Here is a 25738-nt window from a genome sequence, read left to right as displayed (position 1 = left end):
GTGCTTGCGCGCGCGCGCGGCCGGCGGCAGTCGGCAAACCGCCCGGGCGGGCGCCACACGACCGGAGTCTGCGCAAGCGACAGGCGATGCGACTTGTAGATATTTCAGTGAAATAATAACGTATCCGCCAACGAACAGGAACACGCAAGCGCAAGATTCTGGTGAGTCCACAACCGTGCCTTATTCAAACAACGAACGCATCAATTTCCTATTCTAAAATTAAATCTAGTGGTGTTATATTTTCGGCCGCTGCATACAGGGAGTTAAAAGCTAGCGGCTTTACGAGTTTCCCGATAGGATTAAATTGACGCGCCGATTCCGCTTTGACCTATATATCCTATATTGTACCTGTACTCAGTGTTTTTACAACTGGAAAGTGCGAAATTTCACTCGCGTAACGAAAGTGTCTCATTCTTCAGTCCGCGGCGCACGCCTCGCGACTCACCGGCTAATTGGTTTAAAGATATATAAAATAGAATATCTTTGCCTTCCGTCAACGCTGGCCTAAATACTTCATAGAGGGTGAGATTTTTGGAGCGGACAGTGTGGCGTATTGGAGATAGAGAATAAGTCACTGTCAAGTAATGAGCGCCATTGTAGCATGAGTGATTTTAGTGCAATATGGCGAAGACGACACACAATAGACAGCACGAGTGCTACAATGGCTAATTACGTGCAGTGGCATATAGTGGCACAAGAAGTGGCTTAAAATACATATAATAATATATTTAGGAATTGTAACAATTGTTTGTCGTCTCCATGGCCATAATTTTTATTACTTAACATGCGTAGGTTTTAAATGCAGATAAAATTTAAATGACTGCGCGTCAGTGTACTGACGTGCGCCTAATGGTACCTACTACCTAAGCGTCTTTTTCTCGTTTGCCGCCTTTTTGCAGCGCATGGGCGATGACAGCCATGCAACCAATATAGCGTGCAAATTTTCAAGTTGAATTTTCGTAGGCAATGCCATGGAACTAGGTATTAAAAATTAAAAAAAAAACAATTATTGTAGCATGGTTTACCAGTGTGGTAATGAACATTACCAAACGACAGTAGAAAAGGATTTATATTAAGTAGATTACGAAAAAATAGTGCTCTACTTATGCGACGCTTCAGGTCGTATTAAGCAGATAGAATTATTTCAAATAGCATTTATTTCAAATAGATGTGCTATTCCCGTATTTTACACTCGTCGAACTTTTCGCGTATAACACGTATTGTTTACGCATCGTATAGACAGGCAAAAACAAAATGATACTTTTTCGCCACTAACAACAGTTGCCATGGTAACAAACCACGTCACAGCACTGTAACTTTACATCGTTTACATACAGATTTCATTCGTCACTGGTCGTTATCAAAATGTCACCCTGTATTGTTCGCGCCTCAGAAACGCGTCCGTATTCACTAATGAATGGAACCAGCGGTGGGTGTTGAATTCTATTAGCCGCTCTAACCTTGCGACTGCGCTTCGGCTACTTTCATGGACTATTTAATTCGCTTTTCATCCATTTCATAACTTCCTTGCTTCGCCGATTGAAGTAAATATTTTCAGCATAAAGTAACGCTGAAAATAATACCTATTCTATTATTACAAAATTATTTAAGGTTGTTATTTTTTGTCGCGCATCAAATCTATACTTATAATAAAACTGGTCGAATTCTATACATTTATTCGCAATTTGAGATTTTACTTACACCATTTTTAACACCAAACGTTACCGTGGCATAACTAACGCCAGCGCCATCTCGAATCTATACGAATTCTGTACATTTTGTACATTCAAGATATTTTGAAAACTTTTGTTGGGGGGGCATTATATAATCAATACTGAAGCTACAAATAACTTCGGTTACAGACAGTCCATAAAGTTAACTTAACTTAACGAAATAATCCTGTGATAAGCCTCGGGGTACGAAATGCCGATTTAAGAGCTCTTGGTTAGTCACCAGACATAATAACAACATGAAATTGAAAATTTTGAAAAACCCCGGAATATCATTAAAGTCATCAATATTCTCTTTTAGTGCGCTTTCATTTGAGACCCTACCACAGAAAACACGCCTACGCCTAAGTACCCTACGCGAGTATATTTGCATACATTGGGTTGTTCTTTCCCCACTTTCACCCCCCACAACTTTTAAATGACTCAACCGATTTTGATCAAACATAATACATATCTAAGAACATTCGCCCGTAAGTCACCTTACAAAAAAAATCTAAATTGAAATCGCTTCATCCGTTCGGGAGGTATGGTGCCACAGACAGACTGAGAGACAGACAGACTCGTTAAACTTATAACAACCCTCTTTTTGCGTTGGGGGTTAAAAAACAGCCAAAATGCAAATTCTGATGGCAAGCAGGTCTAAGATGAAACGCGCTTGCTTAGAAGTTGCCTATTCACTCTTGTATTGAAGGTGCACAGATTAATTAATTAACTGATAATAATAATAATAAACTGTAGTTGACGGTTAAAAAGTGAATGAAGGCTTACACTACTCACTATTAAGTAAGCAATTTAATTACTTTTATTCGCAGACGAAGTCGCGAGAGTCCGGTAGTCGACGTAGGTATATAATTAAACAACGTAATCTTAAGTCAATTAGTAGGTAGGTATTTACTTCAGTTTTTCTACATACACTGTTATCGAGTTGCCTGTTTTTAATTAGGCTGGAAGGTAATCAGTAACGAAGTCTGAAATTTTCTCGTAGGTAACCCGTCGTTCAAAAGTGGTTTTTTAGTCTGAATGTGTTTTTGTCTGAGTACGTTAAATTATTTGCATCCGTAAAACTCGTGGATTTTAAAAGGTAACCCGATAGGAATCGGTTTGTTAGGAACCATCGCCCCTAGTAGACAGACATTCTACGAATTTTGGCCACGCACATGTCAGGCTTCATTCTAAAAATCTACCCACTCAGGTTACTGAAAATTTCTTGTGAAACGGTGTCAAATATTTCATTTTACTGTATAATTTAGGTACTTTTAAAACAATGAAACGTTTTGTTAATAATAAAGGGTTAAAGCAGTTTTGATATTCGACTCGAAGCTTTTCAACATTTCCAACAATTCTCTTCATATAGACGACCTCCGTAGCGCAGTGGAGCGCGATGGATTTAAGAAGGAGGTCCTGGGTTCGATTCAAAGTTATCTTAATTGGTCCAGGTCTTTCTGGTCTTTCTGGGAGGCTTCGGCCGTGGCTAGTTGCCACTCTACCGACAAAGACGTACCGCCAAGCGAAGCGTTCCGGTACGATACTTTCTCAGGAATCCCTCTATCTGTTTGTGAATATCAGTTTTCAAGTCTATTGTGTACTACAGATAACACAGAATATTAATATGTAGACGGATAGACGCGATGGAGAAATTTGTTATATATTATTGAGTAATACGTAATTAGCTATGCATTTTAAAATACCTATTTACCAATATTAGATATATAATTTTCTCTCCAGATATGTGAAAAAACTTGTCTAAAAGCGGCGTAGGGAGGTAATAAACCAACGAAAATCCTGTAGTTCTGTGGGAATTGCTTATTGGTCCTTTGAGGGTCCATAAAATTTCGAGAGGTTCTGGATTCGAGCCATGCTCGTTGGTCTATTAGCATACCCACTCCTACGGTGTACCTAACCTTAAATTAAGACAAAAAATAACTATGGATACCTACCTACCTACCTGCTCGTAGATTTAAATTCATTCATCAAGTGATTGATTTTTCCTATCGCTTGCACACTTTCCATCTTGGTTAGGTAACGTTCTAGTGTTATAACTTAGGCAACAAAAGATACGTAGGTAGGAGAGATACAGGCCATTGAACGAGGTCGATCACCCCTGAACACAGTGTCGACGTACAACCGACGCTGAGGCACAAATTACAGTAATCACTTGGATATCTGGTAACTAGCATTCGCGCTGGCCACTTCTATTGGAATTTGATGAAAGTTATACTTAGGTAGTTGCTTTTGTTGTTACGTAGTTAGTGATGACCTATGGTTCTGAGACTTGGTTGCTATGGACCTCATGAAAGCTCAGAGCACGCTCAGAGTCAGTCAGCGGGCGATGGAACGATCTATGCTCGTAGTTTCTCTGCGTGATCGAATTAGAGGAAATCCGCAGAAGAACTAAAGACATAGTCATAGCTTAGCGAGTCGCGAAGCTAAAGTGGTGAAACAGCACTTTGTTCAAAGAGATACATCGTTGTCGGTGCTTTTTATTGAAATTTTCTTAGAAAAGCTCAGTATTTAATGTCTCGAGCCGAGATTCAAACCCAGAACCTCGTGTACCAAACTCATCCAGATAAGTATAACCACCATGGAGCAGCATAAGCATTTTTAACCAGAGTTTTCTATTTGTTAAGAGTAGCGTTGCCAGGTCGCCAAAATTAACAGCTGGACATTCCAGTTAGTTTGGGCTGACATTTGGGTAAAATGGCCGGACAGCCTACATTATTGAGGATTTTGTGCACATCAGTATTAATGGGTAAATCAAACATTAATGATTATTACCACGTTCGTCACACACTCGTCGTTCGCTCGTTTGCTAAATGTAAAGCCTAACAAAAGCCGGACACGCCGGACACCGTTTATTTCGAACGAACACGGAATAGAAAAGCCGAACTATGTCCGGCGGTTGGGAAGGCTGACTCTGCTGAGAAGAGCCGGATGAAACTTTCCTTCGTTCCTTCTCCAATACAATCCGTAACGACTCCTGATATTTCGTTAGCCAGTACAGCCGCATGCATGTAGTGCATCATTATGCTTATTCCAGCTGCCAAAGAGCATTTCTGTATGTTCCGGCCTGTAGAAAACTAAAACGAAAGCATGTAGAGGCGTTCGTCAGTCAGTTAGATCGTCGTGATTTTATAATAAACCTTACCTAAAACTTTAGATACCTACATATCCTGCAGCATACCTAGTAGGTATACGGTTAAGTACAAGTATAATGCTGTTGCAAAGTAAGTACTTATCAAGTTTTAAGTACATATAAAATTATAAAATCACAGCATTGTTCGAAGTCTCACAACCTTGAAAATGTTACGAGTTATAAAAATACATTTGCTGTGTTTTCTGTATGTTGAATAATTCGCCTTCCACTCCAACTAAGGGATAAGCTTGTATAGACAGCGCCAAACTTCGAGTCCCTTTTGAAGTTGCAACTCGCCTTACTATGCTATTATACTCGTGTATAATAACCCCATTGAGATATCTTTTGTATACTGCGCAGCCATAAAATATATAGGAAATACATCTTTGTGTGATGTTTTCCAGTGACTGGGTGTACTTATACATTATACATATAAGCATTTATATTTATATCGGAGAAAAACGGAAGTTCATTTATAAAAATGTGGACAGAACCTCAGACCTAACCTTGGTCATCGGCTCTGTCGTTTACAAAATCATAAGATTACTAGATAATATCCAAATCGCTATAACCAAAGAGTAAAGGTTATTAAGTTTTAGGTTAACCTTGCCTCCGCGGCGACATATATGATAAAATCCGCTATATTAGCTTAGTATCCACAACACAGGCTATACGCTTATTATGGGGCTAAGTAGTGATGTGTGTATTGTGAAGTATATTTATATTTACATATACTTACGCCTCGTGTTCAGAGCGGGCAATAGTCGAACAGGCAAGCAATCAAACTCAAAACCTTTTGTTCGGCTGTTTCAACGAAATGACGTTAGAATGCTCTATCTCTGAGTCTCTCGCTTGCTAGGTATTGACTCAAGTAGTTAAATACCTATATTTATTTCTTTATTTATATCTTAGTAGGTATTTGTCTAGCTGTGGGATAGAAAAGCGTTTTCTGGATTTTAACGGGTTACCTATCTCAAATTCTCACGCTGCGCCACTGGTATGCAAAATGTACCTACATGAATTTAAATTCTCTAGAAACTATATTCTCTATATACTATATTTTCTAAAAACTATTCTAGAAACAAAAGCTACTCGAAAGAAATAAAATCTACTACTTAGCAAGATACAAAAACTGTGGGTGACAACGTAAAAAAACACGCCAGTAATCGGATGCCGTTTGTGTCGGCAACGGACTGTGAGTCACCAGCATCACTCACAGTTTCACTCAGATAGGATTTTGGATATTAATAATATAATATTACGGATATATATGTAATATACCAATATACTAATTAACCTTATCTCATATTTCTTTCTATACAACCTAGATTAGTTACAATCAATATATTGTTACAATGATCAATTTGATTTTATTACCCGCGAAAATTGAACAATCCGTGCAGCTGAAAACTGCGTTGTTTCACCGATATCAATACAATAGCCGAAGACCGCAAAAAAAACGGTGTAAAGTGTACACTTTAATTCTCTATTTAATTTTTATTCTCATGCGATCAGGCACAGCGAGCGATGGAGCGAGCTATGTTCGGAGTATCTCTGCGTGATCGAATCAGAATTGAAAAGATCCGCAGAAGAACCAAAGTACACATAGCTCAACGAGTCGCGAAGCTGAAGTGGCAATCGGCGTTGCACATAGTTCGAAGAGCCGATGGATTTTAGGGTCAAGCGAGTCGCAAGGATTCGCTGCACTCAGGTCTCTCAGTATCATGATGTTTGGAAGTCACTACAAAAGGCCTATGTCCTATAGTGGATGACGGCTGATAGGTAGGATAATTGATGATGATGATCGGTCGACAAAGTATGAGTCCTGCAACACCTCTGTCCCTTTCCCTATTTTAAATTCAATACACTTTACATTATTAGTAGAGCATTTGGTGACAAAGCTCGTCCGTGAAAATACTAACGCTGTGATTACTTCTGTTTTAAGGCCAGTTGTCGGTATAATTTCAGGCACGTTACAGGCTTAACGTCTACCAGGGGCGATGGTTCCTAACAACCCGATTCCTATCGGGTAGCCTTGATAAAATCCATGAGTTTTACGGATGTTAATAATTTAACGTACTCACTAAAACACATTCAGACCAAAATACATATTAACGAGTACCTACCTACTAAAAATTTCCAGTCTTCGCTACTGACATCTACGTCTCAAGTACATGGTGTTGCTGAAGTGTGGCGGTGATTTGTGGCAGGCAAAATGCCACGGGCCCACAACTCAAAGGGGCCTGCCTGAGGCCCTCAGCTTAGAAGCAATCTAGTATTATAAAAATTACAACATACATTCTGTCTGTCGGTCTCAGTTGGTAGATGGACGCCACTGCTCCCAAGAACAATAAAATGTAACTACTCAATTTGTATCTTGTGTAATATTACGATTGTACCAAATAAGGATCTCGCCCATTATGTGCTTATATCGACTTATATCAACCGATAAATCGATCAATTATCGATTAACAATAAGACAGAGACTGCGGTAGTCGAGGAACGTGCCCAGTGACCTAGAACCCATCTCGATATGTACATTGTACACACAACATGTGCGCATCTAAACGTCTTTAAATCCATAACAAATCTAGGGAAAACAAGTCTTAAGATTGGAAAGATAAGGTGTTAATTGCAGTGCAACATTTAGATAGGAATACTATTTTTATATGCATAGGTAGTAAGTATGTGCCAGACGGTAAACACGGTGATGTCATGGCGCCGCCTACATTGCGCAGTTTTGAAGTTTTCGTAAAGGCCGATGCGAATGATCAATAGCCATTGGCCGTGCTTTTGTTTGGTATTACAATTCATTTTCAAATAAAAAAATGAAAAAAAATCCATTTATTTCAAGTAGGCTTAGTTAACAAGCACTTTTGAAACGTCAAGTGTGACGATTTATAAAGACTCCACCATTGGTTCGGAAGGCAGGTTCTGCTGAGTACCTATGGCCGGAAAAAACTCAACAGTTGCTCTTTTATAAAAATCATACAATTTCCTTGATTTTCAAGCAATTATACAGCATTTTCGAGATATGTAATAACATTAGGAAATTCAGATTTTAAAAGGATTTTACTCTTATACTATGTAAATCTAAATAAATAAGCTGATATTAAGCATGCAGCGTGTTTAGAAATTGTTTCCTCTCAGATTTAAATAGGTACCTAGGTAATGTAAAAAAAGTTAAATAGAAAAAATAACCAATCAAGATGGTCTTACACGCTCTAAATTGGACTTACAAAAAGTATCTACCTATTTATTGTAACTACCTACTTGTTGTAAGCTCTATCTCTTTTAAAAAACTTGCAAGTCACTATTCCGAAAATAAATGTTAAATCACACGAAGTGTACGTTTTTTGTAAAAACCAACTACAATTTTCGTCACGTAAGACAACAGTTAACATCGAGGTTTTAACCTACCTACATTATTTTGGCCAGTGGCGTATCTATGTAAAGGAAGGGCCCAATATGCTACGGGCCCTCGGAACGAAAGGACCCCCGCCCACTATAGCGTGATATATCCACAATTGAAAAAAAATTCTTACCTACCCGATGATCATTTTTGTTTCTTCTTTTTCATTCTTACAAAACTATAGTCCAATTGTCACTTAAGTTAGGGTAGGGTAGGGGTAGGGTAGCGATAGGAGTAGGGTAGTGTAGGATAGGGGTAGGAGTAGGGTAGGGAAGAAGTGAAAATAAATAAGTCAAAGCGAAGCTTGACCGGGTCCGCTAGTATTAGTATAGATACCAGTACAATTACAAGGGTTTAAAATGATCCATTATATATGAGGTAGTTTTAAATGATTATTAGAATTAAACAGAAACCAACTAATAATGGGTTTTTAGTTCTCTACTTTTTAGAGAAAATAAAATAATCCAATACAATACTTATTTATTTAACTAAAATAAAATGTAGGTAGAACTTACATAATTCTGGACATTTGAGGGAATTTTTATATTAACAAAGGGAAGAGGACCCCTCTTCCCTTTGTTAATATAAAATAATTCAATTTGTTTGGAAAATTCCTAGTTAAAAATACCGGTACAACAAGCTATGTCTCTTTTTGTATGCATCATTATTCATCGGACTACGTCATCTAGATTCCTTGCAAATATGAAATACCTGCATACCTACCTTCCTAGCCGTTAGCACTTAGCATAATTACATATTTAACTATAAATACTTCTAAGGTTGTATGAGAGTACACTACAGTAGTATGTCTTCATATTTATTTACGTGACATAACAAAGAATGACCAACCAAAAATTTATTTATTTATTTATTTATTTATTTGTAGAGAAATTAAGACAAGGATTCACCTAAAATACTATATTATGATCAATGATGTTATTATAAAATGTCATTGATTATGATAGAGTTATGTTTTCGCGCGTACCTTGTATGTACCTAAGTAATATGTATATTTTCATGACATAATTTTTTCTAAACTGTAGAACGGATTCACGTAATTAGGTACTGTTAGATAGTGTTCTTAGATAGGTGAAGTAAAAAAAACCAACACTACGACTGTGACGCTATAGAATCGAATTAAAAATAGTATAAAATCTGTCTTCCGAAGGTAAAAAGACTAAATAAAGCGGAATATTCCACCATACAATCAACATATTTTGTTATATCTCAAAGGTATTGCAAAACTTTTGCTATTTCAAACATTCGATGAAAACTCTCAGGCAGCTTTTTTCCGATATTATCTACAATTGTCATCATATTTCAACGAATTTATACAAACCTTGACAGGTATACATATACGTAAACTTCCTCTTAAGTCACTAATTAGTGAAAACTGCATGAAAATCCGTTCAGTACTTTTCGAGTTTATTGCAAACAGGCAGACAGGCGGACTTAGTTTTATAATTGTAAAGACGTATTCTGCCCGCGGCTGCAAGGCCATGCCACAGTTTTCTTATTGTCTAGAACAGTAACCTAAATACGGTAAAAGTAAACGGATTGAAGTGTAAATATAACATTGTTCTGTTGTTGCAGTGAATCCAATACGAGTAAAGTAAACGAGTCTCGTGTGCAGGGGACGAAGACTGGCGGCGCACAACGAGAGAGCGGTCAGTAACTTTGCGGTTTTTTTTAAAGAATTTTATGTGTCAGTAGTGCTGTGAAGATAAGGGGGCAATTGCCCCCAGTGGCTTGCAATGGGGCCGGCTTCAAGTGTGACGATTTTGACATTTGAAAAAAAAAACAAATGTGCCTCGTAAAAATCATTACACAAATTCTAACACAAAAATATGCCTCTTTAAGGTCTGAAATAATGTTCATTTGCTCCGTTAACCATTTCAGATGAATGTGCTCCTTCCGTGAATTTCAATAACTTAAGTACGATGTAAATCAGGACTGTTCATTTAAATAATTTAATTTTAAAGTGTTATTTAATAAACCGGGAAATTAAATATTTTAATTCATAATATTTTAAGTCATAATGAATAAAAAGAGGGAGGGGGTGAATTTTAGTCGGGCCCGGTAGCGAAAATCCACGCTACGCCCCTGAGTATCTGCTTAAACATTTAATACTGTAAGCATTTCAACAGATAACATGGCTTACATCGTTTTTCCACGCAAAAAATAATTAAAAACTGGTTTGAAAATTAATTATGTACCTACTCGTAGATACCTATGCAATTTACAAGGTTTCAAGTTTTACTAATGTACTTACTTGATTATGTTATTTATATATTTTTTTGTCAAGACAAGTTACTTGACTGCAGTATCACTTGCTGCTAAGTGAAGTGAAGTGACGGCCTTCGGTTCGGAGGCGTATATAGGTTCGAATCCGGTCCGGGCCATGCATCTCCAACTTTTCAGTTGTGTGCATTTAAAGAAATTATACCTATATCACGTGTCTCAAACGGTTAAGGAAAACATCTTAAGGAAACCTGTACACCTGAGAATTTTCTTAATGATCTACGTGTGTGAAGTCTGCCAATGCGCTTTGGGCCATCGTGGTGGACTAAGGCCTAACCCCTCTCATCCTGAGAGGAGACTCGTGCTCAACAGTGACCCGAATATGGATTGTTAATGATGAATGATATACGTACTTTACAAGAACTTTAGGAAAGTAAAATGTGTCAGTGAGTTCTGAAACCACGGAATACTGTACTGGAAGTTGGAACTCTCTTACAAAAAATAAAAGAAGAGCCGTTTGATTCCATGAATCTTTATCAAGAAAGAAATACTTGACAGAAACTTTCTTTGTTTCAGATATAGGGGGTTCAGGAGACCCCTTCAACGAAACGAATCGAGATAGGCGCTGAACAAGTCCTCACTTGTCAGCCCCTCGACATATTATAGTAATCGCTCTGTCTGTCAGGCTAGATCCTGCACCGCTCTTGAAAAAGTCGAAACCTCGAAAACACACCCCCTATCAGTGGCCAAGATAGGGGGTCCCTTAGAAATATAAATAAATAATATATGCATATAAAATAATAATAAATCTGCAGTAATAGATCTCTAACGTGACGTCACAATTATAAATTGTGATAATTTATTATTATTAACTGTATTAAGCTTTGTTGTTTGTGTATTTCGCATTTGTACATTGCTTGTGTATAAAAGAGAAATTGTTGTTTTTTTATTCGCCTATTAATTTTATGTAGATAAAGTTTTTAACCAAAATATTATTTATCGACATTTTGTAACTATAATACTAGTCATTGATCTAGTGTATTTATATAATTATTAATATACATAAATCAAATATTTAAAAACATAACATTAAAAAAATATTTACAAAATAAAAAAAAAAACTTAAGTTTCTTAGAAAAAGAAGAAATCTTACGTAGGGATTGCCAAAGAGTAAAGAAATCGTAAAAAACTGTAAATAGTGGTGTTATAAAAATCGGCAAAATGCAAACTCAAATCGGCGTGGGCGAACTGCAGAGGAGCTACAGGGTGCAGAACTTCTCCACCCCCGGCGTCATCATGAGAGAGCGGAGCTTCATACGGCCACAGTCACATCACAACATGCATCATAACCAGGTACATTCAAGACCATTCAAGACTGGCGGACGCCCGCGACTTCGTCCGCGTGGAATTTACTTTTTCACAAATGCCTCGGGAACCATGGATTTTTCCGGGATAAAAAGTAGCCTATGTGTTAATCCATGCTATAATATATCTCAATACCAAATTTCAGCTAATTCGGTTAAGTAGTCGAGGCGTAAGAAGTAGAAGGCGAAAGAGTAACAAACATTCATATCATTAAAATCTTCAGTTTTCGCAAATATCGGGAAACCATGATTTTTTTCGGGATAAAAAGTAGCCTATGTGTTAATCCAGAGTAAAATCCATTTCCATTCCAAATTTTAGCCAAATCGCTTCAGTAGTAGCGGCGTTAAAGAGTAACAAACATCTAAACATACATCCAAACATTCATACAAACTTTCGCATTTATAATATTATTAAGTAGGAAGTAGGATTTCGATTTTATATGTTCATTCATTATTTTGGAATTTAATGTGATGTTTTTAAATAAATACCAAAACGTGTAAATACGTTTTCTTGTTCAAAATTACAGAGATGTTTAGAACCCTAGAAGATAGAGTTTGGCTAATGAAAGTAGAGACTGAAATCACCTGCCAAATTAAAAAGAAATCGGAGAAAATTCTCAAAATTATAGTGCAATATAGTTTAATATTTATAGTATAGGTAGAATGTACGCATGTTTTTTTTATTTGTCTATATGATTTTTTAATTTCTATTTGCATTAGCCAAACTCTATCTTCTAGAGTTCTAAACATCTCTGTCATTTTGAAAAAAAAAATACTGTTATTTTTAGCGTGTCCTAGCATTTAATTTTTATAACAATCAGTTCAGTAATTTTGTGTTAAAATGAAAACAACGAAATGGCCTGTACTGTGGCGCTTGTTTAATTTTAAGACAAAATTACTTAACCGATTTTCATGAAAATTAAATGGGACCAACCTGGAAGTAGGCTCTTTCAAACAAAAAAGGATTTTTAATATTGGATCAGAAATGACGAAGTTATGCGGTAACAAACATAAAAAAGAAATCTACAATACTTTACAATCGCTTTGCTATCCATTTCATTGTAAGTTTGCACTTGCATTAATTTTACATTTAAGTACTTTTAAAATGAATTGCTTTATGATTTTACTGTAGGTATATAATATGACGTAAAACTATATGAGATAGCCGTAAAATGTGAGTTTACTTTCACTAAAATTTAAGTTATAAAAAATAATTAAACGTCATAAAAATGTAACGACATTGTAAAAGCGCGGATTTACGTGGGAGCACCCACCTACACTGTGTAAGACTTGGTGGCCTCATGTTTTAGATAATTGTGAAATAACACAATCTAATAACCTTAAAATATATTGGTTTAAGGATGTAAATATTTATCTTAAAGATTAGCTCTATCATAAGTACGCTTTCCATCCAACATTCTCGAAGATGGCCCAACCACTTGACTAATGGTGTAAGAAGTCATCATCATCATCAGGACATAGGCCTTTTGTGTGCATCCAGCAAATCCCTGCGACTCGCTTTATGTCGCTTGTCCACCTGGTGGGGAGTCGACACCATTACTGCGAGGTCACCATTCCAGCACTTTAGGACCCCAACGTCCATCGGCTCTTCGAACTATGTGCCCCGCCCATTGCCACTTCAGCTTCACAACTCGTTGAGCTATATCGGTGACTTTGGTTCTTCTGCGGATCTCCTCATTTCTGATTCGATCACGCAGAGATACTCCTAACATAACTCGTTCCATCGCCCGCTGTGTGACTCTGAGTCTTCATACGAGGCCCATACTTAGCGACCAAGTCTCGGAGCCATAGGTCATCACTGGCAACACGCACTGTTCGAAGACTTTTGTCTTCAGGCACTGAGGAATTTCGGACGAAAAGATGTCGCGAAGTTTTCCATATTTGTTATAGCCTCTTTATAATATTAGTATAGAAAATGTATTTGAACTTGAATATGGAGGTCATCAGATTAATATGTTATTCTTGGGGATATTCACGTTTTAAATTAGTCGATGATACTCGCCAGATGTTTAGATTGCACATCTTTTGCAGTGTAATGGACTGAAAATAAATGGTGATCCATCAGTCCGTAGACTAACGATCAAATATTAGCTATTTTTCTCTAGATCACATAGACGTACCTTTGACTCCATTTTTACTTTTACGAGCAACTACATTTTTAACCGACAAAAAAGGAGAAGGTTCTCAATTCGACGCGTATGTTATAACATCGTATGTGCTACCTTCTGATCACTTTGAAGGCGGTGCCAACACAGTGATGCATTAACTCCAGCCGTTTAAATCATAAAGTTTTAGGATTTCCAGATAGTTCTTTCCGGTGGTTCTTTCAGAAACGGCTTTAATTAATACACCACAGGCTTGGCACCGCCTTAAAGTGATCAGAAGGTAGCACATACGATGTTATAACATATACATATGTTTTTGGTCGCTAATTGTGCATCCACTTTTTAATAGGAAATCGAGGCTTAATTATTGTAGTAATAGGGGGCTTAATTATTGTAGTAGCAAACCATTAAAAAAAAAAACTTTCTGTGTTATACGATTTTAAATAAAGTTCATTTTATTTTTGTTCTCTTCACAGTTTCCAAACAATGGGAAACGTCGGAGTATGATTCTGACTAACGCTAAAGGGAAACCGACGCTCGAAATCTACAGACCCCCAGGTGAGTTGTGTATTCATCGATACGAAAAAATCGAAAATCGATTTTCCGATTGTATAACAACTAACAACACTATTTAAGAATATTGGACATCACTAATATGTGGATAATAGATTAAAACTCGATCAAAAGCAGTATTTTAAAGTAGTTATAAATTTTACTAACATGACCGCGACAATGGTAAATTTTCTAGATGCTAATCATAGATATAAATCGTTAGATAGGCCCCTCTATATTAAAGAGGCACAATTTTATGTCGTACTAAGACGTGCACGCACATCTTAGTACGTAACAAGCGCATGCTGTGAGTGGACGTGGACTTAAAAAAATATTTACTGTTTTTTGTTATTTTAATCCCTTAATTATGCCTTCGTGTTCATTTTGGAAGTGTAAAAACACAAGCCACAACATGAATGAAATGTGTTACGAGAAATGTGTTACGAGTGATGACGTACTCAATGTGCGAAACCAATGACATTTCCGCTTGAGGCTCATCTAACGATCTACGATCGATGGTGCTAATACTATTCTAGTAGGTAACTTTAAAAGCCTAACTTTACCTCGCATGTCGCATCAAAGTCTAATTTCCATTGATAACAAAAAGACTGCTAGGAAAATCTACTATTACCAAACTGCACTTTTATGTTGCGAAAGCTGTGTGTACGAACATTACGTCCCGGCAATCGGGATATGGCTACTTGCTGGCTGGCAATACCGGCAAATGGCGCCAAAAATAAAAATAAACAAACATCATATTTGGAACGAGTCGACAGTCGCGTGTTCTTGACTACGTGTGTCAAGCGTATGTCTACAGCATCGATGCGGAAAAAACATTATAAACATTGCGTTTTAGTGTTTATTAGTGGGTAAAATAAGGAAAATGTCGCGGTGTATAATGAAGCAGTCGGTCGCGCAGCCAGTGGGGACGACCGACCAGGTCGCTCCGCTGCCACTGACTCCGCCTGTTACTCCTGCTCCAATCCCTGAGGTAGCTGAAGATACTAAGGAATCAGCTGGTTTGTTTACAATTTGAAGTTGAAGCATTACTTAAACTTGCACTCTTAATTCGTTTCGCTACAAATAATGCCGAGTGCCAACCGAATCAATTACCTATTAATTTTTGGAAGATTTTCGTGCCTCCGTGAATTCGAGTTTGGTTTCAGGCACTGCCTAGATTAATCTAGAATAATGATAACTACTCATCAAACTAAGAGTACCTCGAAAGATTACAAATTAGTAGGTATACCAATAACTATATTAAGAGATTTTGAAATTTTCGTAGGTTTGCCAAAATTCCGTAGAACGAACATTAAATAGATATTAGAAACTTCAAGATGAATAATTGTAATGGCGCTTAAGTTGCAAACTAATAGTCGCTTAACATATATACAAAAAAATAATAATAATAAAACATACAGCCGAATTGAGAACGCCCTTGTATTGTAAAATCTTGTAAAATGAAAGATCTGATTTCCATGACAAGCTACGAGTATTTAAAACAACCAACAACAGACATGTTGGCAATCATGAATATCTGTTTAATATTAATCATATATATCAATCAATATTAATGTGAGTGTAATAAGTAAAATTCCACTAAAATTGATCAATTTTTAAGTGAATAAAGAAAGTCGTAAATGGGAAAGTGAGCAGCGGAACTGTCTAGACTTCAGACAGGCAGATGGATCGATTCGACTTATTTCGGACTCTAACGATGAATATTGCAAACCAGGGTTGCCACATAGGTCTGTAGGTATGCTAACAAAGGCACGTCACTGTCTAGTATTGGAAGATCAGAGTTAGAAACGACCTTAGCCCATCTGTATATTGGATATATCAAATTATCAGCATTGATTTTTATTTATATCAAATTTAGTATGTTAAAAAATATATTGTGAATAGTTAGTCTATAAACTCTGTCTGCAAACTGAAAAAAGTATCATTAATAATAATAATAATCGCCTATACATATGTATTAATTTGATGAAAATGTCATCAATAAATACCATTGATATAAGTTAATAATAATGTTTAGGTTTTGTATGTAGTATAAGTTGACAGTTATGCTGTCATTATGTAGATCTTATGACTGAAAACTATCACTTAAGGTAGACTTTCGTTCTTGGCGACCGCGACACGTGACTGCGACCTGCAACCGCGACCGGGTCGCACGTATGAATTTATATGGAGCACTAAACAAAGGCGGTCGCGCGACGCAGTCTTGGGGTTTGTTTAGTGCTGCATCTATCTAAATCGTTCGCAGGTCGCAATCGCGAGACGCAGTCGCCAAGATCGGAATGCTACCTTTATTGCATAGCAACTCCTCGCAGGCAAGCTTAAAAAACAAAGAAACAAACTCTTCAGCTTTATAATTTTAGTTACTTCAGTAGTACTGTCAACATAAACTGTAAAAATATATAGTGATTTCTAAAAATAAGTGGCAACCCTAACGCGAACGGTATAGCTGTTATAGCTGTAAATCTTGGATGAAAGTTTGTTCATTTGAGCAAAACGCGCGCGCCGCATCACGCACGTCAATTTAACTCGACGATGAAATCTTGTCGGTTCTATAATTTATATAATTATTATTGTTATTACAAAGAACTGCCAGCCACCTCTACATATTGCGTTGCATAATTTACCTCCGGTTTACTTAACCGCTCTTTTTACCAGCTTTATTAACTTCCCTGTCAAATCTTGGAAGGTAAACTTGGGAATTTGTTGCATTCATTCATAACCGCCTATTATATTCTAACAATTGTTCTTGTAGAAAGTATTGATTTTATAAAAACCTTAAATTGATGCAATGCAAATACTAAACTCTGACATACCTATTGATGTGTTCTTTCTATACGAGTAAAGCCTCTTCGGTGCGTTCTCGTTTGAGTTCAACTTATACTTGAAAATATCCGACATCCATTATATGATTACTAATCTTTAATGTTTTTATTACTATAATTTATTTATTAGTCAGTCATTCAACTATCCTACTAAATACATCGCCATTTCCGCTTTCTCTACAGATCATCTCCTGATCATGTTCTTGTTTTCAGTTTGGTCTTCGATCTTCCATTTTTGTCAATTTCATTTGATATATTTTTTTATTCAACAACACATCCATCTTAAGTTGTTTAGATTTTGTCTCTCATTTTGCCTCCATTTCATTGTTGTTTACCTACTCTGAATACATATTGCAAACTATTCCATCACCAACATCAAACCAATTCTTATTTGCTTTTATCTGTAACCACATTAATTATTTCATTCATTGTATATCTACGCACTTCATTCACTCTTGTTTTCTATTCTATTCATTTTGTTCACAACCACATTTCCCTCTCGCAGTCTCACGTCCATCTAACCTTTCCTATCATCTCTTCTCTTGACGACCACCGTTGACCGCCAGGTGTCCGCACAGACGGCGTGGCGCCGGCGGGAGCGGGAGCGGGAGCGGGCGCGGGAGCGGCTAACGCCCCCACCACGCCGGGTTCTGTCAACAAACTGAATGTGCACGCGAAGGAGTTCACCATGGCTAAGCCCGCTGACCAGCACAATAGGTAAGTTTATTGCTTATGTTATTACCATTATTATTTGAAGACAGCGTGCATGTGATGGCCATACCATCCCAATTCACTAAGTTTGACGTAATATGTTAGTGTACATATAGAGGGAGTTGGGTCAGCATTTTTACTTAGACCCAGTAAACGACGATATATTGAAGTAACATCCAATTTAATATTTATAATTTATTAAATATATTAAATTATCATCATCATTAACAGCCAATGGCCGTCCACTGCTGGACATAGGCCTCTTGCATGGACTTCCAAACAAAACGGTATCGACTCTCGAGCCGCGAGCATCCAGCGGCTCCCTGCAACCTTAAATAATTTATGAATATTCAACTAACTTGTTAAAATCATATTAATCATTAGATTAAACCACAAAAAGCTAAAAAGTTTGATTTAACCACAAAGCCTTTTTACTGAAAATGAAATTTGTATCAGTGTACCCCACATTAGGGGTACTTTGCCAACTTGACTACGTTTACCAACTTGCTATTGTTAACAATTCGAAATTTCGTATTAACTATTCATTTAATGCTAACTGAAAAATTGAGAGAGTAGTTAAAGGTAAAAATTTCATCAGGCGCCTACTGACTACCCTTTGTGGATATCATAGAGGTTATAATATGCAGAATAGGCTACAGGTACATATATCATATCCTAAAAGCACAACACCTTTTCTCTCTAACTTTACGGATTAACCGAAAGCCTTGGCCCGTTAGACAGTGTAATTATAACTAGATATATAATATTAAGTGAGAGTGCCGTGATAGCCTAGTGAATGTGACCTCTGCCTCAATCCCGGAGGGTGTGGGTTCGATACCGCTCCGGAGCATGCACCTCCGAATTTTCAGTTGTGTGCATTTTAAGAAATTAAATAACACGTGTCTCAAACGGCGAAGGACATACATCGTAAGGAAACTGCGTGCGTGAAGTCTGCCAGACCTCATTCTGAGAGGAGACTCGAGTTTAGCAGTGAACCGAATACGGGTTGATAATGATGATATAATATTTAAGAAGTGAAGCTGCAGAAACAAAAATATTTGGTAATTCCGCGAATCTACTGCGTAGTTGAATAAAAATACAACCGGATTGAGAGGGACTGCTAATCGACGTGCCTGGCGCGCCGCCAGCGCACTCGATCCACAAACCTTCGGGATAGTTTACGCGATATCCGCTCTGTGACGTAGATCGTTGTATTAGTATGTATAGTACGTTGTATTGTATATGTCACCGTTAAATTGTAAAATACGTTAGTTTATAATCTCACTCGCGATATTGTAATCTGTCGATATATTGTGAACTGTGTGCCTAGTGGGAGTTTTCAATATTTTCATACTGTTACTGTCACGTTGACGTAAACGCAAATTTATATGGAATTGAAACAGTTGTGCAGTAGTGCCATTAGATGGCGCTGTTTCAATTCCTTAGAAATTTTCGTTTACGTTACGTGACAGTAACAGTATCAAACTGCCACTAGGCCCTCTGAACATACTGATTACATTTTAACGTGTTATTTTTCGGTATATTATTACCGAAGTGAAAGGATGAATTTTCCGTAGAGTTAAAAACATATTACAGCGGGCATAATAAAAATAGTAAAAAATTATATTATTGACTAAATGTATAATCGCATTTCGTCGTGAGTGGGTCTCGAGAACGCTGGGTCGCTGGTATTTAAGAGCGCAGTTTAGCTAGAATAAAGCAGTCCGGGATTAGCATAGGTATAAGCTATTTAAACAATTGCTTAGGACACTCCGTCTAGGGGAGCATTAGAGAGAGAGGGAGAGAGAGAGACGACCGACAAAAAATACGAACACACGAAAATTAAAGCAATTTAAAAATTCGCGCTTTTTAAATTGACGTTGCCGTTCGGGTCGGTCGAGGTCTTATGAGTACGAATGGCAGGGCCCACAGATTGCCATTCGGGTCGAGGTCTTACCAATAACGGGGCCCATAGACGAAGATTGTTTAGGGCATCAAGTTACCTTAAACCGGCACTGCAACGGAGTACAAGTGCTTTATATTAAAGGAGGAGCATAATCCCCAGGTCGGGTGTCACGACTCTAAGGCCGCTTATAGAGTCGTACCTCGGCATAGCCGAGAGAGCCGTGATAGACCAGTGGATATGACCCCTGCTTCCGATTGCGGAGGGTGTGATTTCGAATCCGGTCCGGGGCATGCACCTCCAACTTTTCAGTTGTGTGCATTTTAAGAAATTAGATATCATGTGCGCAAACGGTGAAGGAAAACATCGTGAGGAAACCTGCATACCAAAGAATTTTCTTAATTCTCTGCGTGTGTGAAGTCTGCCAATCCGCATTGGGCCAGCGTGGTGGACTATTGGCCTAACCCCTCTCATTCTGAGAGGAGACTCGAGCTCAGCAGTGAGCCGAATATAGGTTGATAACGAACGAACCTCGGCATAAGAAGTTAGGACCTATGGGGTTTGAAGACTGCGTGACGCACCCGTGACCGGAGTTGGAATCCATGTCCGAATGACGTTTAATATAGGGGACGCTATGCTTGGTTCATTGTGTTGTAGAAGAATCGTTGTTATCCCTTCAACCGCATTGTAAAACACATTTTTCAGGCGTCTATCTTTGTTTGAGGCGTGCGTGTTCTGCGAGCCAGAAACCACAGTTGGAATGAGGTGAATGGCAATTTATTGAGAGGGTTTGTGGACTAATGTCATTATTGTGACCAAACAGGGGCAATCTGTAGCAAGACGCGTGAATTTATTCTGGAGGCACTGAAAGCGACTACAACATTTCTTTGTACGGTGGGCAATTTACTTAGGCATGATCGTGCTAGGCTAGGTTTCGCTTCGCAGACCTGCCACCTCTATCCACTTACATAGTACTTTGTGTACAGTTGTCACTTTGGTGGAGGCGACTACAACATCGCCTTGTAGGTGCGGTGGGCAATTTTTTTAGGCATGGTCTTGTTATGTCACTAGGCGCAATGATTTCGTGTTCGCTTCGCAGACTTGCCACTTAGTACTTTGTGTTGTGTACTTGATTACAGACTACAGTATAGTACTTGTCACTTTGTTCTCGGTGTCGGTGACGCGAGCACGCGCCAGCGCCCGCGCCCTCGTGACGTCACGCCGCGCACGCGTCCGCGAGACGCGCGGCCGCCGACGAGTCGCCGAACGGTCGCGACCGAACGAAGACGAACCCGCGAACATATACGAACGAAATTGACCCGCGAAATAACGAATCACCGAAGTAAATCGCAAAAGGCAGAACCTAAATACAGTTTTAATAATAAAGACTAAAGTGTATAGTGATGTTTTTGTAAAAACTTTCGTTAAAACACACCGGTGTTTAAAGCATTCGAAAATTTGCAACCAGTAGAAAAGCGTAAAAAGATTCTTTATTACTATAGTGTTATGAGGATTGCGATTTGTAATTCGTTAATCTATTTAAAATTTTGATTCAAATTGTTTTGTTGTTGAAGATTGTTTTCCTCATCTTTGAGCATACCTCTGAAGCCACATTAAGCTCTCCATTACCATAGATTAGATGGGTACATGACTAGGTACTATAGCTAGAACTAGAACTCGAAAGTTGTTGCCTAATAGCTTTTTTCCTTGATGTTGGCATAATATTGTTTCAGTGGCATTGCATTGTGTACGAATATGCTTTTGTTTATCTGGATACCGTTTAATTCTTGACAAAACTGTGGTCGACCACAGATATGATAAACTACCAATGGACAGAGTCACAGACTATATGTTAGGCTTCTTCCATGATATTGAACGTAGATTCCACGTGTAATTTTCGAAACTTCTCGTTGCTTTCAGTGGGGAATCAATTGAACAATCAGTACCTACAAAACATGTACTACATTCTATAAATAAATACCCGATGATTTTAATTGATTTACACTCTTTATACAAAAAACTAAGAACTTGTCATAGTTTTTCATTATGTGAAACTGTTTATTTTGACAAAAAAATAAAAATGTCTTCAAGACCGCACAGAACCTATTTAATTTAAAAAAAAGTTTGGTTTGTATTGTAGTAAAATGTAACCTAAACCTACGGTTGCCTAATAGTCTTTCATTTCTCTGGTTCTAATCTAATTTGACGGCCTCCGTGGCGCAATGGTGGAATTACAAAACGGAGATCCTGGGTTCGAAACTAAAAACTTTCCTTTGTTGATTTCATCCCATAGATGATAGAACCTACTGAATAAGTTGGGAAGTTGTAGGTAATTTCTATAAATAAAGATGTTACAAAGTGAAATGGAACGATAATGAGACGAGGGCTTACATTTTGCCGTGTAGTACTGCCAAGTTTGAAGTTTGCACAGAGATTTGCGGCGCGAGAGTAAATCATACAATCGTGTTACGGTGTTGGATAAACAAAGTGTGTTTTTATCTGAACAGTGTTTACTTTACCCGTGGCTTTACAGCGTGTATTGAAGTGCCGTTTTTGTTGCTGATATAATCGGTTACCTTTCGATAAATTGTTGGATGATTCAAGATGGTTCGCGGCATATTGAGATATTCTACGTCAGATATGTAAGTATCTATGGTCTAAGATCGGTTATTAGAAATATATACCCTCATCTATTAATAAGTGATAGATAATATTCACCTTGACACGTTGCACATTGGCTGCCTAGTTATTGCGGCCATCATCATCATCATCTCTTTACCCTTATCCCACTTGAGTGGGGTCGAAAAAATATGTCAATCTTTACCATTCGTCTATATTACTCGTCAACTCATCATCCACTCCTTTTACACACATGTCCTCTTTCACACAATCCAGCCATCTCTTCTTTGACCTTCCTCTCCTCTTATGTCCTTCCACTTGCACATTCAACATTTTTATAGTAATATGACTTTCCTTCCTACGCATTACATATCCATACCAAGCTAACCTTCTACTCCTCAATTTTTCTGTCACTGGCTTTTCTGTTCAGACTTCCTCTTATATACTCATTTCTTATTTTATCTATTCTTGTCACACCACACATCCATCTCAACATACGCATTTTGTTCACATGCATTCGTTTACTATCCGTCCATTTTGCGGCCAAACAATAATAAATGATTAAATTTTTAGTTACATTTTTCTTCTTTCCTCGTTGGTTATTTAACCACTCTAGTTAAAAGCATATACTAAAACGTAAAAGTTGCCTTATTATTGGTCTTGTTTGTGGTTGCCTAGATTTTGTACAAGTCAAGTTACTACACTACTTCGTACTACTCTATTTCGAAAAAGCTGAATTTTGGATATGACGTGGGGGGAAAGAAAAGAAAAGCTTAATTTCGAATTCTCGACCAAGAATTCCTGTGTGCAATTTTCCGCTATCTTGAAAAAAGGGTTGAATTCAGTTTTTTTTTTACAATAACCCGGTTCTCGGTTGAGATATGAAAATTTTTAATCAATACTATTTTAACCGACTTCAAAAAAGGAGATCAATTCGACCGTATTTAATTTTTTTTTTGCTCTTACACTCTTCTCTTCTCTTGTACGCTCTACAATTGAGGTCTCTTACATTATTTACCTCATTTTGTTCATTGTATAAGTATTATTTTGTGTATGAACGCTAAGTTACATTTCCGTAGCGGCGGTGTTGTATTGGCAACATTGAAATGGTCGCTTCCGGTTACTGTCATTACCTTTATTTTTGTGCACCGAGGTCATTGACCCCTGCTTATTACGTCTCGTATCTACTGAACTAGTGGGAAGAGTGCCTGTTTCGCTTGTAAACATTGGGTTATCTGTGAAACATGCCAGAGCTCTCCCAACTTGTTTGTCCATACGTTTTATATTTTACAATAATGGGGTTCCTTTTACCAAAATTCCAGTAGGATCCAGGAAGTCGGTTGTGTTTATAATTCCAGTCTTCATGCTTCGGAGAGCATGCAGTGCATGTCCTATCTGAATTTTAACTTTTTTATTTTATTTAATGACAAGTTATACCTTGATCTCAAGTGACGATGAGGAGTGGCTAACTTTCAACTTTCTACCTCTGATGGTTTCTACACGACATCGTGCCCACCGATCGGGCAATGGACCAGTGACCACCCTCCCAACCCAATTATGGGCTACCGATTTAAAATTTGATGATGGACGCCAAAATACAAAATATACAAAGAATAATTAATATAATCAGTAGACCCGTTTCAGAGGCCAACGTTTGTGAAAAACGGAATTTCTTTATTGAGTGTCGACTCTCCTCAGCGTCAGGGATGTCAGGGGGCTAGGAAATAATCGTTGATACGCCAATGATGATGAAAACGAATAAATTACTTCCATTTGATGTAAAATGACGTAGCCAAGATCATTTCTTTACAATAACAATGTTAGATGATCATAATTACGAAAATACGATGAAAACGATGTAGTTACACAATAACTCTGCTGAGCTAATTCATAAAGTGACCCGAGCTGACAATTGAACCTAAGAGCTCTCTATTGAAACCACTAAGCACTAACAACTGTACCATAGTGGTCGTCAAACTCTATTTCCGGTCGGTGTACACTGCATCATAATGGACTATGTAAGTGAGTGAATAGAGAGTGCACACTTGTTTGGGTTCACTTACACTTGGGTACTAAAATATTATCTGCATAGATGGCTAGTCTTAAGGTGAGATAGGCAACCATAGTTGGGATTCAATCGGGAAGACATTAACCGCTTTTCGGCTGCTGAATTCTAATCAGTTGAGACCTTGAATAAAAATATTTAAACCTTGGAAGTATTTGGATAGCTGGCTGAATTGTTAATTTGGATTTAATTTATTGCTTCGTCTTGTTTGTTGATGTAAATTTCATTATGTTTCCATATGATACAGAGAGTCCTATAAATGAGTTAAGAAAAAGATAAAAAAATTTAAAAATACAAATAGGTAAAGTGTTCAAGTTGGCTTGATTTTTTACGAATCTTAATTCACAGAAGTTTCCTTTTAGGTAATATTCTGCCACAGCCATACAATTGTCATTTTGCACCAGTATATTTAAATGTAAAATTCATTATATCAACCATACAAAGCATACATTCATTCATTAGCGAGTGACTAGCTCTCCTATTTTATCACTGAGTTGTCATTAAAAACCAAGGTCGGACGCGGTGGATGGATAATTTTCCGTTTATAAACATGATTCACTGGCGTTTAGTGCTACCGGTAGATGGCGTCGTGGACGCGTTTTCCTGAAAATTTTCCAAAACTAGGTCTTTCTCTAAGATTCGTTGGGACTTCGCACTGTTCTTGATGGTTCAAACGTTCAAGCGGAAATGAAGTTCACTCGTTGCGTTGATAATTCTATTATTATGTATGTAGCTTCCGTCCGTAACAGGACTTAATTATAATTAGGTTTAGAGCAGAGATTCCCAATCTATTTTTTCTCATAGACCACTTTCGAAATCTAACTGGTCCCGTTGGACCCCCTTTCCCGCTCTCCCCCAGCTACATTTCTACCATTTCCCACATTTCGAAAAAAAAATCCAATCAAATTATCAGTTTTCGAAAAAAGTAAGAATTGATTGCTGAATTAGTAATTAATTTATGCACAAAAAACGCAAAAGTGAGTGGATGTAAAAAAGCAAAGTTGGCCAAATAAAAAACGTTTTAACATCTAGGTACTCA

At 37.6% G+C, this 25738-nt stretch overlaps 1 protein-coding gene across 6 annotated transcripts in view; it reads left to right on the top strand.

The window, feature by feature from the left end:
• Positions 1 to 25738, top strand: part of LOC112057884 (CBP80/20-dependent translation initiation factor) — a 42406-nt gene continuing 16668 nt past the window's right edge. The window contains exons 1-6 of one of the 6 annotated variants that reach the window (XM_052885626.1): positions 1 to 161; positions 9869 to 9942; positions 11099 to 11181; positions 11652 to 11869; positions 14483 to 14564; positions 17968 to 18118. In XM_052885626.1, coding sequence (XP_052741586.1) covers positions 11738 to 11869; positions 14483 to 14564; positions 17968 to 18118 — 365 coding nt within the window. In that variant the 5' untranslated portion in view covers positions 1 to 161; positions 9869 to 9942; positions 11099 to 11181; positions 11652 to 11737. Of the gene's footprint in view, positions 162 to 9868; positions 9943 to 11092; positions 11870 to 14482; positions 14565 to 17967; positions 18119 to 25738 lie in introns of all 6 variants that reach the window. The other 5 variants (XM_052885625.1, XM_052885624.1, XM_052885623.1 and 2 more) reach the window with 5 other exon arrangements.

Source organism: Bicyclus anynana, chromosome 14 (genome assembly GCF_947172395.1).
Source record: "Bicyclus anynana chromosome 14, ilBicAnyn1.1, whole genome shotgun sequence".
Taxonomy (NCBI): domain Eukaryota; kingdom Metazoa; phylum Arthropoda; class Insecta; order Lepidoptera; family Nymphalidae; genus Bicyclus; species Bicyclus anynana.
This window is presented reverse-complemented; position numbering and strand designations above follow the sequence as displayed.